Here is a 15,298-nt window from a genome sequence, read left to right as displayed (position 1 = left end):
CTGAATCTCTCTCCATGGCTTTTATTATTATAGCAAAAATAAAATTCAGCACATGGGTTATATATTTGTTCAATGTTTATTTACAGACCCCATTTAGATGGGGAGTAAATGGTTAGATGAGCCTTGACAGTTATTCAGGTATTGCGGCATGACTCCAATATTTCTTTGCTATTTTTTCTATAATTCTACCAACTTTGCCTTTCCCAATTGAAATATAAAAATTAAGGAAAAAACCCAAACAGCCTACAATGCAAAAGAAGTGAGATTTTTCAACCAGCACTCACCATTATAATAATTAATTCCCCACTGAAGTGAGGAGTTAATCTCATTGGCATGACTTTGGTGGGAGCAGAGCTCAGGCCAATGCTGAACACTATTAACCCACAGAGCAGTAATGCGTGGTAACGTTTGCACAGTTTGACAGTATGTCCAGGCTGTGGGATTTGCAGCAGGGTAAAATCTTAAAGGGGCTTTGCACTAGGCCTGTTATTTTCAACTGAAATCACTCATAGAATTTTCATAAAGTGAATTTTGCTTAGGAAAAAAAGCCTGGTGAATTTTGTTTTTTTTTGTTTTCATACGTATTTGGGGCAATATGTGTACTTTTTAGAGCATAAGTCCTGTGGGGAGCATCTGAGGGAGCTGGGGTTGTTTAGCTTGAAGAAAAGGAGGCAGACAGGGAACCTTCTTGTTCTCCACAAGTACCTGACAAGAGGTTGTAGCCAGGTGGGGAGTGAGTCTCTTCTCCCAGTAACAGGACAAGAGGAAATGGCCTCAAGTTGTGTCAAGTGAGTTTTAGATAAGATAGTGGGAGAAATGTCTTTACTGAAAGTGTTGTCAGGCGTTGGAACAGCCTGCTTGGAAAAGCGGTGGAGTTGCCACCCTTAAAGGGGTTCAAAAGATGTGACCAACCTCAGCATGCCCAGCTGGGTCTGATGATGTAGATGATGATGACGAGGTAGCAACTATTATGGGCTCTTCTCTTGCTCATGCACAGTCAATCCAGGGCCAAGGTAGGGATGCCCAGGGGTCAGGAAACCTTATTTTCCATCGTCCAGGTCCTGCTGTTTCCCCTGTCTATTCTGTGGTTCTCGACAGGAAGGGAAATGCTGCTATCACATTGCAGAGTAGTTTTGTTATGTGATTCTCCATCTGGTGGGCCTGACAAACCAACAAACAAACAAACAAACACATCATGTCTGAGAGATGAACATGGAATATGTCCATGCGGCCTGCTGTAATGCAGGTCACTATTCATAGAATCATAGAATGATTTTGGCTGGATGAGACCTTGCAGATCACCTAGTTCCACCCCCTTACAATGAGCAGGGACACCTTTCCCTGATTGCTCAATGTCACACCCAACTGGGGCTTGAAAATAGGACATAACCCTGCCTCTGGTGCAAGTCCCAGCTGTGTGCTGGGCTGCCTGCCTGAAGGCCTGGAAATTTTAATCTGATCCTCTTCATACATATGGCTGGAAAAAGGTCCAAGGTAGTGGAAACCCAGTGCCTCTGTTGTGCAGTGACTGACAGTGGCATGAGCCAGGCATTTTCCTGAGCACCATCCAGAAAACAGCCTTTCCAACTGCAGGGCAAGAATTTCTCTCTCAGGTCTCTGTACCCATCTTTCTCTCTCATGTTTTATTTGGTCCCCGAGAGGGAATTTCATTGACATTACCTGATCCTCTGGGCATTATGGATCTGAAAGCAGAAATTTTGTGCTCAGATTCCCAGAGTCTATGCATACAAAAAAAATGTCAGCCTGCTGCAGCCCGGTATAAATCACTGGTAGAAACAGGAAGGTTTTTGTTCTGATTCTCCATAGATCGGCCCATAAACTTCTGCCTGGGCATTCCCACACATTTGCATGCACCCCCAGACAATATTCTGTCTTGTAGCCATTGTGTACAATGTGGAAATTGATGTGATTGTGTAATACAGAAATTTCCATTGGAGGCACCTCTTCCTCTTACCTATGATAAAGTCTCCCAGCCACTTACACTGCAGTTCATCTGAACCATGAAGTGTAAAGCAGCTAATCTTTTTGATCAAAATTAGAGTATTGAGATAAGAGCATTCCTCTTTCCCTTGCAATATCTGTATTGCTCTATTGCATTAACAGGATTCTGCAATACTAGTTTTAACATACGAAGCACAAGACGGTAGCTGTTTGTGCATCTAAGAATAGTTATGCTATATCAATAAACTGAGGATATCCATCTGTCTACTGAAGCATGCCTTTCACATGGGATTTGCCCAAAATAAGAACTTGCTGTTCCAAAAATCTGGTAACAGAAATTGGAATGTTACTCAGAGCATGAAATAGCTGCCTTGGCATGAATGTCCCATTGGCTTCTGGTGTCTGCAGAGGCAGGAAACAATGACCTGTAATGTTGGGAAAATGTCTTCAGGTCAGAACTTACCAACCCTCGATGTCTCTCTTATGTTCTTCGAAGTGAGAGATCTTAAAACAAACCCCAGCATCAGAGAAGGCACCTGCAGAGTACTGTCAGTGTGTTGATCTAGACATCAGACTCTTCTCATCTGTTTGCAGTTCTCAGTCACATCACTGTGTAAACTTTGAGGACTTGACTCATGCTTAGGATATCAAAATACTTTCTTTTGTCTTTTTTTTTCTTTTTGTTTCAATTCCTTCTATGTGAAAACTTGGCTGTGAAGCTTAATAATAAAACCCATGGGCAGCTGTCCTCATAATATAAATCTCCCTTGTGTCAGTGGGCCATTCGCTGAGCCTCAGCAGGGTGCGTTGCATCCTGCAAGAATTCTCATAATTTTCTCAGGTAGATATTTTCATAACTACTGGAGAGTTTCCATCATTTGAGACTGATGAAACAGAGCAGCCCTGCAGAGGCATAGAGTGTGGAAACACTAACAGATTTTCCGCTTTGTGGTTTTGTTTTTTACAAAAAATTTTTGTACATTCCCTCATTATACAAAGTGGTGCTTTCTTCTGGAACTGCTGTTGATGCTCTACCCTAAGGCATTAGAAAGAAAACCTCTTACAACTGGCTTTGTAATGACAAGAACTTTGCCATAAAGCAGCAAAGTATGTTAATGTTATTTGTCTATGTTCTCACTGTTTCTCATTTTCTTTGCCTTTTAATTTGGGTCTGCTTAGTTTCTCCATTATTTTTACTATTTATTGGAACAGCACTTACTGGTCTCAGCTAGCAATCAGCCCTTCATGGTTCTGGACATAGCACAAACACAGTGGAGGAAATTATTAATTCCTTGAAGTGACTGACAGGCTTGAAATTAATTTTCATAAGGCACATGATCCAGTCCACAGTCTTCTTGCAGTGAAATGTGGACATGGTAGAAATTTATGCTGTGCTTAATTCCAGCCTTGTTGATGGCACATTTTTCACTGAGCACTGAACTCAATAAGAAAATTGAAAAGTGTGATACAGAAAGGGAAATGTTGGACAAGAAACTGGGAAAGCTTTACTTTGACTATCTTGTTATTTTGGTATATTTACTGCTTGCAGTAAAGCTGGTGACAGGAGACCAGGACACTGTTGAGCGTATGTGGCTTGACCCCGCCACAGACTCAGCATGGCCAAGTTTCACATTTATTGGGCAGTGATAATGTTTGCATGCTTCACAGTGGGCCTGAGAGTTTGTAATTCTGGAGACTGCCCATGCTCCTACATAGACTGTCTGCTTGTTCACAAGTGTCCCCAGTGAAAGGCTGCTGCTTTATGACTGCATGACAGATGGGCTTGGGCTAACCATGTTTTTATGGGGGTTCACCTCTTCAGTGTGCAGCAGTGAGAGCACTGCTGAGTGCTCTTCCTTAATCTCTTAGGCAAAGTGTGTGTTTTCTCTATCTGCTGGTCTGGCTAAGTTAAATATAAAAGATAGGTTGTAGTTGTGAGAAATTGTATATTGCCTAGACTCAGACTTACAGCAGCTGAGCCTGGGAATAATCTGTATTTTCTCTGCTTTGTTGAGCTGCAGAGGGAGCAATGCCTGTTGACCACAACCAAAACTAGTCAAGCTGTTTCTTTTTTAGTTTTAATCACTTGCTATTTAAATGTCTAGAAGAGGCACTGATTTACAAGTCCTTGTAAACTTCACTCAAGGTTCAGGAAGGTCATGAATGCACAGAAGGCAGGGCCATTTAAAAAAGTAAAACAAGGGTGTCAGCATGTGTATTTAAAAAATACATCTATAAATTTCTCATCCAAAATTGTAATTTTTATTCTTCACAGCTGTGTAGCTGTGAGCTACCTATCAAATTACTCAGGCAACCTTGAACATAAAATTTTGTTGTGTAAGTAACATCCAAAAGTGTTTTCTTACTATGCTAGAGAACCTTTTTAGTCATCCCACCTCTGCCCAACCTGTCTGATTCAGAGATGCAGAGCTTTTTACATGTCTGTGAAGTGATGTGTTACATCCCTAACTGCATCCTCATGATTTCACATATCCACACATTCTGTTAACTTTGTTAATTTGGCAGCAAAGCTGTCAGATTGGCCAGTTCTGGGAAACCAGATGGTTAGAAATGCTCAAGAGCCCATGAGTCACCAAACACCAGGTTTTCCACAGACACATCCACCAGTTTGGCTCTTCCAGTATGGCTGAGCTGGTCACTGCCCTGCTCTCCAGGTAGCTGGGTGACCTTGGGCAGGTAACAAGACCCATCACTATTCCTTTCCAATGGCATGACAGGGAGAACTGGGCTCCTCTGTGGGCTTTTTGATTGCCTTTGCTCCTGGCAAGGGATAGCTCAGGACCCTTTTCCAGCTGCACGTCTTGCTCCCGCTGATAGTGGCACTGGACAAGAGCATTCACAAGTCAACACCATAAAAAATTGCCAGGAGTTGGACGCAGTCCATGGATTTTCTATAAAAAAAGTAATTATAGACTTTATTGCTGAGTGCCAAATCCATTTTTCCTTCTTCTGGGAGCCATTCAATAAACTTTATGTTCTGAGGTAGAGCAAAACTGTCGTAGTTTAATACAGTGTTTTATGCCTCTTCCCTGCACTCTAACACCTGATTGTGCTAATAGCCCAGTGTGGATTTTGTTTTTCTTTCTAAATTATATTAATAGGTCTGAAGTCCCCTGTGACTTGTCATTTCCCTTTGGACGCTTACCCCTTCTTGCCCAGGAAGAAGCCAGTATTTCCAAGAGCAGTTGCCTTTTCAGATTTGCCTTTTCCGGTGATCAGCATCTGTGTTTATACTCCTTTCACAGAACCATCAGACTTTGTTAGTGCAAGTTCTTGGGCATCAACCAGAACAAACCATGGCTTGGAAATGAAAAACAACCCTACCGAAAATGAAAGCCCCATCCTCCAAGAAATGCACATACAGAGCAAGAGACTCAGAATTTACATCATCACAGTGGTTTTCATTCAGCCTTTTCTAACTGACACATTTCCACATTCATGATCTTCTGGGTATATTTAAGGGGGAATGGGTTGGGAAAGGAAACTAACTTTAGCAGAATATCAACAGAAGTGTTTCTCAACAGAGAAGTGCATGAGGATTATAGAATACTTTCCTCACCTAATGCAAATGTCCTTCAAAAACAAGACTAGGTGATGCATTGAATATGACACACTATGATATTCCACAGCAGGAAATGAAAACATCTTTTCTAGCTGACAGCTCTGATGGGGGAAAATTTTCAAAGGTTTTAAGAAGCCACTGGTGCAGTAACTCCCATATGCAGTTTCAACAATAATCATCTCCATAACACTGCAGGTAACCCTCCCTAATGCCTCACACCAGGATTTGGGATGAGCCATCATCCTCTACTGAGCAGAGAAGCTGGGTGACTTCTGGCAGTAACCCTTCTGTCCTACAGAATCTCTGTGTGATATGGTGTGAGCTGTGGGGTTTCTTTCAGGGATGATAGTGTTCATAAATGTCTCTTAATAACATCAGAAATCCCCAAGGAGCCACATTTTCAAAGGATTTGGAAATCAAGAGGAAATTTTTATTAACTTCAATAGTTTTTGAACCAGGCCTATATGTGGGGTGTTTTGTTTTGACATTGCCTAAGACAGGGGGGAATTGGTTTTTGATAGTACAGCACCAGATTGCAGGCTCTGCATCTGTGGTTTTGTTTTTTTTTAATTCAGAACAACTCTCCTTTTACTAGATTTGTGTTATCTCTTATTTTACTACAATCTTCTTTGCATTTCATAAAGATTAATTCCCCAAGTAGTCTCTTTTGTTTAGTAGTTTTTATCTATCACAGACTTTTCTGTTTTCCTTTCCTCTCTTGTCCCAGAGACATATCATCCTCTGCCATCAAAAGCAAGTTTTCTTCCTTCTCCAAGGAAGCTCTTCAGCCCAGAGACATAGGAGCAGTATTTTTACTGAGTGTCATTTTTGTTTCCTTCTCTGTATTCCTTCCCCTTCACTGTCTAACACCAGTGCCAGGCTCTGATTTCACTTGCTTCCTCGGAAGGAACAACTTTACCAATGTTGTCTTTTCTCTTGTCATCCATGGATAGACATTTTAGACCATTCATTTGTCTTTGCACTGATGTGGACATACCAGGCTGCTTTAGCAGATGCCATTCAAACCCAGAGGGCTGTTCCCAGGCAGGCTGTGGTTTTGTTACTGTTTGGAAGTTTTTTAATGGAATTGCTCCGACTGCTTACTTTCTTTCACATTTTCCTTCACCTTCTCTGCTGTGTTTCTAGTTATTTTTAGTACCAATGAGTAAGTTGTGGTTGGCTCAAACAGGTAGGTAGATCTGTAGTACTTCATTTAAGCTCTACCCACTAACCAGCTTCTTGATGCTACTTCTCCAAATTGGACTGGTTGGCTTAATATTGTCCACCTATTCCAGATAAACTGTTTGCTTCTCACCTTTCTCTTGTCTGCACTGAACCAGTATTTAAAAAAAATAAAAAATCTAATTTCTTTTTTTAGCTGTGGGCTTTATAGATCAGTAAACTTTAAGGTTTGGTTTTCCTTTTCAGTAACATACAGGTTGATTTTTGGGGCTGTAGAAAACTCTTACTATTAAATCAAAAATGAGACCAACACATGCAACTCTTCTATTTTGTACTTCAAGTGATTTTTTAAAATTCTGGTATGTCTTGGAGTACTCTGACTGTACTTAACTCTGATGATTTTCTGTGAGATCTCAGTGGCATTTAAGATAGTTGTTTTGATAAACAGAAAGCTAAATGCATTACTGCAGAACATGCTAAATTTTTGGAATGGGCAGTGCCAAATGTCTGTTACTGATTTCTTGTAGACACTGAGTTGCTATGGAATTTACATCCAAAAGTGAATCTCCCCAATGCTTTTCAGAGAAGAAATGACTAGGAGGGAAAGGTGTAAGCCTAAACTGAATGTTTTGAATATCTGTAATCGACTGATTCCAGCATTCTTTACTGCCACAGTTTCTCAATCTGTATCTTGAGTCTCCAGTTTAAACCATTTACTTAGCCTGTCTGTAGGAGAAAGGACTAGAAACCTCAGGGGGGACAAATATTTGGAGATATATCTTGTTCTGAAATTTTCCCAGAGCAGTACCAGGAACCAGTGCTGAAAAATAAATCCCATTTCCCTTCTTAAGAAAAAGGCAAGATGGCAAAAAATTTAAAGTGCTGATAGCATTAGGTTGCTGTGTCTTGAGCCTGTCAGTTGCACTTGGACAGTGTTGGAAGAGGACAAGGTTCAGCTTGTGAAGATGGTAGAAGAATGCAGCAAAACTGAACTGGTTCTTTGTGGCTGGCTTTTCACATCTGGAAAGTGAGGATGATGCTTTAGAGGTTGTAGATTGAAAAAATACCAGATAAGTACTGAGTGTTATTTTTATCCCAGACCTTGATCTGCAATAGTGGCTCCAGGTGCAGCCTCAGGAGAAGTTATCCATCCTACTAGCACCTGCAGATAGATCCCTCTGCAGTTTATCTGAGCTTTATTTGGGAATAAGCATTTATTCCCATTGAACAAATGTCTGTTGCCTTCAGTCCCTAAAGAGGCTGGTCATAGCTAAAATATGCCCATATTTTTGTGGACTCACATCTGCTCCACTGCTCACCACAGGAAGCTGAGAGATCTCATAGTACTTCTGACAAGCTGCACTTTGAGGCAGCAGTTGTGGCCCTGAGATTTACTGATCTCAGTTGATCCCCAAAAACTAAGCAGGGTCCAGAGGATGGGAGGGCACAGTCCTGTCTACAACGGATGAAGATGGAACAAAAAGTATTGTTACACTTATGTGCAGGCTCTTCATAGCTTAGCTGTCTGTTGAGTAGTTCAGGTTTTCTCAGTTTATCTTGGCAAGTGTTTTCTCCTCCTGGAAAAAGTCGACTGAACCAGCAGTTTGTCTCTGCTTAGGTGGTCCTTCTCTCTCCAGAGTTGCAGACAAGAGGGCATGAATCATGAAAAGCAAAACAGGAGCAGATGTTCTGCATCAGGTTTAAAGTAGCAGGGTATGGTAGTTGCTTTATCTCAGTCTCCTAAGAATACCTGTGTTTTGGGGCAGCCTTCTACTCATCCTGTTTAGCATCCGTGTCTTCCTTTGAAAACATTTGCATCTCCCCTGCTCTTCTCCCAGGCCTTCCATGGGTTTGAAAGATTAACTTGAGCTCCAGTGATGTTGAGGGCAGCTTGCAAAAGGGGTTGTTAAATGGAGAACAGTCAAGGAAAGAGAGGGAAGAGCAGTGAGAAGCAGAAGTGGAAAAGAAGCTCAGGTGGAAGGAAGAGTTAGTGCTAACTTTAAAATAACTGGGATTACCTTTGACCCTTTATCGCATTAGCCAGGGGTTGAGTGGACATGGTGGTGTTGATGAGTTAAGGGGCCATAACCACTTCTGAAGCTCTGGGGAGAAGGACTGAAGTTATGGTCTTGGAATTGCAGCTGCATAAAGAGAGGTGATGGGAGAGCTGGAGTAAGACAGTGCCTGGGAAAGCAGAATAAATTGAATGAAATTGCAGTTTGTTCCTGGAAGCAGTGAATCCTATGTACTGCTTTCCCCTGTGAACAAAGTTTTTTTAAACAAAGCCAGAGATAAAGTTAGGTCATGAAGCAGGAAGCGAGTATCTCTAAAAACGGGAGAAGTTGGGAAGAGGCTTTGTGAGACTTCCCTGATCGTGCTGGCTGGGATACACATCAGCGGAAGATACACATGGGATAGATTGCAGGATTGGATATAAAGTTGCAAACACCAGATCAAAAGTGTTTAAGTATGGTCCTTACAAGTGGGCCTTCATGCAGTGACGTGCTCCAGCTAGGATCAACCATCAGAAGGAATTTAGAAACAATATGATAAACAGACTTTCATGAAATCAGTTTTATATTTGAAATGCAAAACTAAGATGGTTGAAAGCAGTTTGGATGTCCTTGTTAATCCCTAGGTCAGCTGTGCTGACATATCTCATAAAAGACAGGATACGTTCAAAGAGGAAAATCCACTGTTCATTATCAGAGTGTTTGTGGAGACATTTGTGCCATGGAAGCATCCCTATCAGCTGAAGGGCACGGAGCATTGGCAGCTCTCCCTGCCTTGAGAAGACAGGTCCTGCAGCAGGCAATGCTGTGGGTTGGAGGAGAAACTTTGAGCTTTTCATTCATGGATCCAGTGAGTGAAAGCTCCTGCGAGTGTCTAAAATGACAGTTCTCTTAGCAAGAAACTGTAATTTAAACTACTTCTGTCAGGAATATCAGTTCTTCCTACATTATGTGAACTTGTCACTTTTCTCTGCTGGTGAAGTCTATGTCACCTGGCAGCTCTGGAGAAGGACAACCTCTATTCAGTACACCAGAACATAATCTACTGCCAGTATTTCTCAGGAGCCATCAGACATCTCTGCTGATGGCTTGACTGAAATCATCAGGGAGGTGGCAGCAGTTTCAGGTACTGACTGAGTAGGCACCATGGATGCTTCTCACACCACCCTACTAAGAAAAATCAGTGACAAGTGTGTTTTTCCCTCCACTTTGCCACTGAATTTTTCAATCCTACCTATTTATACATCAGAATGTGTTTCAGTGCTTCAGGACAGCCTGGGAGCATTCATCAGCCCTGGTCTGTGACCCACATAATTGCTTGTGCCATCTGGGTGCTTACTGCTTGGGATGTGGGTAGGGATGCATATACTAGTATCCATAGGTATGTGCTGAGGGAGATGCATGCATTCCTTCCTAACTTGGCATTGTTGTTCATCAAAGAGAAAATAAGCAGCTTATGAAAGCAAAAGTCCTGGGAACCATAACAGACTGGTAAGGGTGGGCAAGCAGAAGTCAGGGGTAGCTGACAACAACAACAAGAGGCACAGTGAATGTGAACTGCCAGACTCTGTGTCCTACCTGAGCTGAGATGGAGCTGACGCCGCTGTGAGCAGCTGCAGGCCAAGCTCACCCTGTGCCACCAAGGAGCCTGCGAAGACAGAACAGGCCAGGCTGTGTGTGGGACAGAGCTGCCCTGTTCCCCAAAGCAGCAGCAGGCATGGTTCCATGGAGCACATGGGCGCTTTGCCACAGAGCCTCACGGAGCACACACTCTTGGCTCCGCTCACCCTGCAGCTGAATGCTTCAACTCACTGCTGGCTGTCGGACCACGTCTCTTCGGGCTGCGGGTTGGCAGCTCTCCGTGTTGCCTCGCTGCTCAGGGACAGGGGGGAGCTTCCCGATCTTTCCATGTCCTCCGCGCTCACCAAGGTCCCTGCCTGGTGCTGTAGGCTTGTTAGCTCAAGGGACAGCAGGGACCTGCTCCAGGGGGCTTTGCATGCAGAGCGAGAGCTGGCTGAAAACTCAGTCCTGGAGCTCTGTTTTCTTCCCATCTTTGCTGGCATGCTTTAACTGCAGGTGGGATAAAACAGATGACAAGGGTATAAGAGCAAGGAAGAGGGAGCCAGCCCTTTCGCTAGATAGAGATGGAACTGATGAGAGGCTGGCATGCCTTCAGGATCTCTGAAAGGAGCAGAGGGCGAGGAGACAGCACTTGGCTGCAGCCAGAGAAGGATCCCAGAAGCCTGAGCTCAGAGGGACCTTTTCTGCTCATTTTCTTTGGGGATTTTTAAAAGAATGAGCATTTTAAAAAAGGAAAAGAAGGTGATGTGCAATTTCTTTCAGACTGTAGTTGAGGTAACAGTTTGAAAAAAATAACTGCCATTTAAAGAAACGCTAAGAATTTGTTCTTTTATTGTAAAACGACATTTAGTACGCAGTCCATAAATAGATCTGTTATTAGATGAGACAGAGAACTCTTAGAAATCACAGTAAACACAGCTGTAGAGGTGTTAGAGGAAAATGAATAAGGCATCATACTAATATTCGTACCTTCCAGTTGTCTTGAATGGCTGACAAAAGCGACTTTTAACATTATCCTCATGCTCTGACATAAGAAGAATTAATGTAGCAAAAATGGAACCAATCTTTAAGGAAGATTACCTAGGTGCATTTTCTGTTCTTTTATTTCTGTGCTGAGGAACCCAGGAGGACTGGAATTTTCCAGCAAAGCCCTGGTGGTTGGATCCAGAGAATGCTGGATGTTGTCTGTGTAGAGCAGACACAGTGGGTGGAGCATGTTGGCATTTGGGAAGAGGTGTCAGGGACCAACAGGGAAAGCAGACTTATGGATGTGCTCTTTGCCTCCCAGCCAACCTGGGGTAGAATAACTTGTGGTTGGCTATGGGAGTGGGTTTGTTTTGGTGTACAAAGACTGAAACAGCTGAGGGTTTCAACAGAAACAGAAAACATTGAAAAAGCAAATTATTTCCTCTTCTGTGTCATGGTTCATTTTCTGACTTTTGTCTTGATATTCCTTTGGGCCTAATCGTGACAGAATTATAGTTGGGCTAAAGGACTGCTGGCTGGCTTGTTTGGGACTGAGCATCCCTCAGGATTGGAGTCACTGGTGTTTATCTCAATAAAGAATAAATCAGACCTAGGAAGCCATTGATGAGGCAGGCTTTTTGTGCTAACCTGTAATTTCCGTGCTACATTCTGCAGCAGGAAAGTTTCCTGGGAAGCCTGTTGTAATTAAGATTATAAATGAATCCTAGCATTTTAGTATAAGAGGCCTTTTGTTTTTTCAAGCAGGAGGTCATCTAATTCTTTTTGAACAGCAGCAGAAAGGTGAAAAGTTTCCAGTTAACTGTAATTAAGGCCATGGAGAATGAGCAACCCTGGTTAGTCACTTTCTGTGAGCATTACTGAGCAGCACAGTCAACCATGCCAGAAAAAGTTACCTTAGCAAGGTGTAGTCTGAGCACAATATAACCTTACTAAGAGAAAGTAAAATAAACTTAACGTTAATTTGTGATAGTTTTATCAAGGAGAAGAAAATCATTACCCAAAGTGTTTAGGTGTTTTGCCAGTCTGTGCCAGGATGAATTCATCCAGATCATTACAAGAAAAAAGAGCCATATTGAGATAGGAGATGGAATCTGTTCTTGTTTCTGACATTGACTTTCTGGGACGGTGAAATTAGCTCTCTTCCCTCTCTTCTCTGGACCTTGGCACCATCCAGTTAGACAGAAGCAGGGCTCACAGGGTAGACCTTACAGCAAGGTTACACATGGCAGGCATCAGCATTTCTACTTCCAGCCTCTTACCTTAAAAATAACAGTACAGCATTTCTTAGTGAAGGCCTGAACCTGCATCCCTGACCCACAGGAGTAGCATTCACCTGACCAGCTCAGAGATATTCTCTTCATCCTCGCATCCTCATACAGAAACAACCAATGGCCCTCAACCTTCGTAAAAACCAGCAAATCCTCAAAATCATCAATGCCCTAATCGACCTCCCAGCACCATCAAACATCTCAACATGATGAAACTTCAGGTCCCTACTGGGCGTTTGCTTAATTACCCAAATCGTCACAGGCCTTCTGCTAGCTATGCACTACTCAGCAGACACCAATCTGGCCTTCTCCTCTGTTGCTCACATATGCCGAGTCGTACAATTCGGCTGACTCATCCATAACCTCCATGCAAACGGAGCCTCTTTCTTCTTCATCTGCATCTACCTACACATCGGCCAAGGACTTTACTACGGCTCATACCTAAACAAAGAAACCTGGAACATTGGAGTCATCCTCCTCCTAACCCTCATAGCAGCCGCCTTCGTAGGATACATGCTACCATGAGGCCAAATATAATTCTGAGGAGCTACCGTAATCACAATATCACTGTGGGAAGGGACATCCCACAGTGTCCCACTGTCCCAACCAAAGGCCTGCTTGGACTGGGGAACCAAACACACTAAACACATAATTGCAGGGTTCCCCTCTCCTCGAGGGGGTTGCTAAAGCCCATGAATTCTATGTAAGGAAACCAGCTATGCAGCAACTCTCTCCGTTTCTCCTATTTCAGTTTCAAAAGCTCTGGGTGTGCTGCACACTGAGTTAAAAATTGGAAACATATTACCCTGATTTAGCATGGGACTGAGTAAATTGTATTCACTTAAAATAGCAGATATCCTGCTGAGGAAAAAAAAAAAAGTATTTCTACTTGACTGTGTGACACCTGAACTGCAACCCAGAGGTAAAAGAGGAGGATTTGTGTTACTAAGAAAGCCATAAATGTTGGCTGCCAGGTCAGAGTTGCTGAGGGGAGCAGGGCACATATGTCCCAGGCAACTCCAGGCATTCAGACCTCCTGTATCTCCTCCCCACGTCCTGTGCAGGGTTTCACACAATTTCTGTGTGAGCTCCCGTCTGGTCTCAGCCCATCCTGGAGGTGGATAATATTGCCTTTTCCTCAGGGGTGTTTCATTCACAGCACTGACTGGCTCCTGCCTGTATGGGTCTGCAATGTTTGCCAAAAGCCTTGTTCCTGGAGTGTGTGGAATACTGAGATTTATGATAGTGAGCTTAGCTTACAGAAGTCACCATCCCACATTTGCAAAGCATGACGGACCTGCTAGAAAACACCTGCCTGTGTGGTGAGATAATTCGAGTCCTTTTCCCTTTTTCTGGGCAGATGGATGTTCCCAATGCTGGACATTCCTCATTCTGTTTCAGCACAGATGTATCTTACCTTTCTGTTAGCATCTATCCTGTATCTGAGTTGCTCTTGTTTAGCTCTGTTATTACTTGTCCTAACCAGACTGAGTCCAAATTATTCTTTTCCTCCTTGTGGAATTTCTTATGTATTTTTGTATTTACGTATCTACTCTATCCTGTTTCCTCACTCCACCCAGTTTATCTCACCCCGGTCACCACAACTCCTTGCAACACAGAAACAAATGTCAGTTTTTCCATTGTCTCCTAGATGTCAGCTATGTTAAAATGTTGTTTCTTACTCTGTTTTTTAAGGGCTACTCCCAGCTCCACCCTGGCTGACTCCATGTGTGCCCAGCCCAGGGCTCCTCCTTGTGCATCATGTGCTGATGTCCATGGCATGCCGTTTCCTAACCAATTCTGAAGCCTTTCCTTGAAAATCATATCTACAGCTCCCACAGTAAAGATGTAACAGCAGAGTGCAGCAGCTATAGGTCACTCACTTGGCTTTGAGCTTCCCAACCCATGTGCTTGTCCCTGAGTTTGGGTTGTACCAGGTTAATGTTTCATCTATGCCCCAACAGTAACCTGGCAGTTGTGAGATAGGAAGTGGTAGCCTTTTTGACCCTGTTTGCTGCCCCTGCTGACTTGGAGACAGTTCTGCAAGCCTGGCCCTTTCCCAAGCACCTGTGGACAACAGTAGTTTTCCTTGGGAAAGGAGGGTTAGAAGGACAGTGGTTGTGTCCCTGTGTATTACAGGTTCCACACACAGGTCTGGAGAGCACGAGCTCAGCCCCAGCCATCACAAGTGTGAACATCTGTCGATGTGCTTGTGTTGGAGGGGAAAGGGCAGAGAGTTTTCATTTTAAAATTAAACTCATACAATAACCAGACCTTTTAGCTTTTTCATGCAAAAAGTGATTTATTGCTGCATTACAGAATGAGCCAGGAGCAAAGAGATTCATCACACGCCATCCTTTCATGCCAGAGCAGTGGCGAGCAGCTGTAGCAGTGGTGCAGAGAGGTCAGGTCCCACCACAGAGCCTCTGCCATGGGAAAGCAGCACAACTCCATCACCCTCACCCCACCATGGCTGCTGAGGTCCCAGCCTGGGGTTTCATCCATTTCTTCTTGTGAGAGAACAACAAAAAAGGATTGATCATCTATTCGCCTTCTCCCCCTCCTTTTGTTTGGCTGCTGGAAGGACAATGCAAAGTGCTCTTTGTACAAGCAACACGAAGCTCCAAACTCATCTCCAATAAATTAAATCCCAATAAGCCCACCAGCATGAAGATTGCTTGCTTCAGGTGTTCCCAGCTCAAGACTTCTCCAGCCCTCTGTGA

The 15,298-nt window shown here is 43.3% G+C and overlaps 2 protein-coding genes across 7 annotated transcripts in view; one reads left to right on the top strand and one right to left on the bottom strand.

Annotated features, from left to right (window-relative positions):
- The window catches only part of SLC41A2 (solute carrier family 41 member 2), an 87,145-nt gene that overhangs the window by 6,840 nt on the left and 65,007 nt on the right, over positions 1-15,298 (bottom strand). Inside the window, exons 11-13 of one of the 4 annotated variants that reach the window (XR_010438688.1) lie at positions 10,552-10,809; positions 10,318-10,387; positions 1,092-1,161 (exon numbers count right to left, since the gene is read on the bottom strand). Coding sequence is in view for 2 of the 4 variants with exons in the window: in XM_064702551.1 (XP_064558621.1) it covers positions 1,078-1,161 (84 nt within the window). In the remaining 2 variants the exon portion in view is untranslated. Of the gene's footprint in view, positions 1-571; positions 1,162-10,317; positions 10,388-10,421; positions 10,810-15,298 lie in introns of those variants that run through there. The other 3 variants (XR_010438687.1, XM_064702551.1, XM_064702552.1) reach the window with 3 other exon arrangements.
- CHST11 (carbohydrate sulfotransferase 11) overlaps positions 1-15,298 on the top strand; it is a 162,221-nt gene that overhangs the window by 134,701 nt on the left and 12,222 nt on the right. The gene's annotated exons all lie outside the window — the stretch shown is intronic.

This window comes from Zonotrichia leucophrys, chromosome 1A, assembly GCF_028769735.1.
Source record: "Zonotrichia leucophrys gambelii isolate GWCS_2022_RI chromosome 1A, RI_Zleu_2.0, whole genome shotgun sequence".
Taxonomy (NCBI): domain Eukaryota; kingdom Metazoa; phylum Chordata; class Aves; order Passeriformes; family Passerellidae; genus Zonotrichia; species Zonotrichia leucophrys.
Note: the sequence above shows the minus strand (reverse complement) of the source record. Positions and strands in the feature narration are given on the sequence as shown.